The sequence below is a fragment of the Triticum dicoccoides genome, chromosome 7B (genome assembly GCF_002162155.2).
Source record: "Triticum dicoccoides isolate Atlit2015 ecotype Zavitan chromosome 7B, WEW_v2.0, whole genome shotgun sequence".
Taxonomy (NCBI): domain Eukaryota; kingdom Viridiplantae; phylum Streptophyta; class Magnoliopsida; order Poales; family Poaceae; genus Triticum; species Triticum dicoccoides.
Genome location: NC_041393.1, coordinates 40,611,069 through 40,613,981, shown reverse-complemented (window position 1 = coordinate 40,613,981; position 2,913 = coordinate 40,611,069). Strand labels below are relative to the sequence as shown.

Sequence of the window (2,913 nt, the reverse complement as noted above, 5' to 3'; positions counted from 1 at the left end):
ACACACACACACACACACACACACAAACTAGTAGAAATATGCAGATGAGCGTACGTAGACATATACTACTAACCCAGTACCGCTGCGGCATTACGCATGCACCGACCACAAGCTCAGAGAAGTAACTTACATACTTAGGTAAATCACTTAGCTACCTAGCTAGCTAACTACGCACCCCAACCTGGTGCACCATACACAGAAGCTAGATTATCGTCGGCGGCGAGGAGTTCGGAGTTGCATGCTGCTAGATAGGGTCTAGGCTCTAGACTAGAGGTTGTTGGCGGCGAAGAAGGCTTCGACGTCGGCGCCGGCGTAGAAGCCCCTGCCGCCCTGCTGCGAGACGGCCCCGGGCGCGGCCCTCCTCTTCCTAGGAGGCGCGGGGCAGCCCCCGTCGGCGGCCGCGCGGGCCTTGGAGCCGCTCGGCGTCCTGCACCCGGAGGCCTCCGCCTGCTTGCCGTCGCCGCTGTCCGCCTCCTCGCTGCTGCGCCACTGCTCAAGCGGGAGACCCATGCCTGCACCTCAAGATCTCTCTCACACACTCGCTAATTCGAAACAAACAGGAGATGGAAGAACCGAGAGGGTCTGGGTGGGGAGACGGCGGAGAGAGCTAGCTGGTCTGGGTGGTGCAGTGCAGGGGTTTATATAGATGGAGGGCGTACGTGGGAGGTGGGCGGCGAGGTGCAGCGGGTGTACGGACGCTCCGATGGGTGTATCGCTATCACCCCGATTCTGACTTCTGAGCCGGGGATCGAATCGGATCGTGGCGTGATGGCAGGGCAGGGCGGTGCCCTGCCATCCATGGATACGATCAATGATGAGCATAACGTGCTCCATTGCTTTATTTCGTCCGGAGGCGCGTGCACGGGATGCATGCTTGCTGCATGACTTCTCCTCGACCGCCATATGCAACCTGCTGCGTTCCGTTTCTCTCCGCTAGCCTCTGCTTTTTCCAGAAACTAACTCGTTAATTCCAGTAGCTAACTAAATACACGCTGCGTTGCTACCGATTAACAATTTATGTTACGCCAATATGTCATGTTTTTTTGAAAAGGGGCGTTTTATTACTTAAAAGATTTAAGCATTACACCTGCAACAGAGAAGTACTTTTATCATTAAAAACCTTATCATTTCTACATAGCCAAAGCGACCAAATAACGGCAAGCGCTCCCACCCTGAGAAGAGTTCTAAATCTATGATCAATCCCATGCAACCAGTTGCCAAATACATTAGCAACACTATAGGGAGGATACAAGTCAGAAGCTATTTGGATGACTGACCATATAGAACGAGCCAATTTGCATTGGAAGAATAAATGTTTTATTGTCTCCTCATGGTGACAAAATACACACTGCGGGCTTTCATGCCAATTCCTCTTAATAAGGTTATCTTTAGTAAGAATGACTCCGCGATGAAGATACCATGCAAAGATTTTATTCTTAAGAGGTATCTTCATCTTCCAAATCTTCTTGTTATTAACAACTGGCACATCGGACTGGATTAACGCTCTATACATAGAATCCACTGAGAATTGTCCATTCCCATGGAGGTTCCATTGGAATACATTAGACCCATGTGACAATTGCACCGTGGACAACCGTTGGAGCAAGATATTCCACGATTGGAGTCTGGGTCCAATTAAGTCTCTTCTGAACGTCACATTTGGCGGAAATGATTCCATTACCGTGGCGATAGTACACTAGTGCAGAACCGGGCTTTAGCGCCAGTTCGTAAGGGCCTTTAGTGCCGGTTCTACAACCGGCACTAAAGAGTGGAGACTAAAGGCCAACCCCTTTACTACCGGTTCGGCACGAACCGGCGCTAAAGTGCCACCACGTGGCACGAGCCAGGCCCGGGTGCTGGTAGACCATTAGTGCCGGTTGGTAACACCAACCGGTACTAAATGTTTGGGGGGGTGGTTTTATTTTTTATTTTCCATTAATTTTGTGTTTTCCATTTAATTCTTTTTTGTTTCCTGGTATTTTACGATACTACATATTGTACACGTTATGCATATATATAAATAGATTTTCTCGTAGAACCGCATCTCTACTCCTAATGGACGAATTGGTTGAATAGTCCCCCCCACTTTCAACCGGTTTATTTTCAACCGGTTTATTTTCAACCGGTTTTTCTTCGTCCCACCTCCCACCAGCCCCTCCCACCGGTTTTTCTCTTTTCTCGTCTGACCGGCAATACCCAACGTATTTATGGTAATCAATCATAATTAATCCACGTATATTAATTATCAATCCAGGTATGGTAAGGTCATAACTCAGGAAATTTTGAATATGGCAATTATATGGTAATAAATTTAAATTACCCCAAAGGCTATCAATCCAGATATGGTAAGGCCATAACTCGGGAAATATCGAATATGATAATAAATTTAAATTACCACCAGGTATGGTAAGGCTATCCACGTATAGTAATAAATCATATAGTAATAAATCATAACTAATCCACGTATAGTAATAAATCAATCCATGTATGGTAAGGTCATAACTCAGGAAATTTTGAATATGGTAATAAATTTAAATTACCCCAAAGGCTATCAATCCAGGTATGGTAAGGCCAAAAATCGTTAAATATCGAATATGGTAATAAATTTAAATTACCCCAAAGGCTACCAATCCAGGTATGGTAAGGCCATAACTCGGGAAATATCGAATATGGTAATAAATTTAAATTACCACTAGGTATGGTAAGGCTATCCACGTATAGTAATAAATCATATAGTAATAAAAATCATAATTAATCCACGTATAGTAATAAATCAATCCAGGTATGGTAAGGCCATAACTTAGGAAATATCGAATATGGTAATAAATCAGCGATCCGTCCGCATTACTAGCTCATCCGATAAACCAGCGATCGAGTAATTAAACCGTGCAGTAATTAGTACTCCCTCCGTAT

General features: G+C 45.3%; 1 protein-coding gene across 1 annotated transcript; it reads right to left on the bottom strand.

Moving 5' to 3' along the window:
• Nucleotides 1–6: 6 nt before the first annotated feature.
• LOC119336283 lies at nt 7–598 on the bottom strand. Its single transcript, XM_037608276.1, has one exon. The coding sequence runs from the start codon at nt 508–510 to the stop codon at nt 268–270; it is 243 nt and encodes an 80-aa protein (XP_037464173.1). The 5' UTR covers nt 511–598; the 3' UTR covers nt 7–267.
• Between the last annotated feature and the right edge of the window lie 2,315 nt (nt 599–2,913).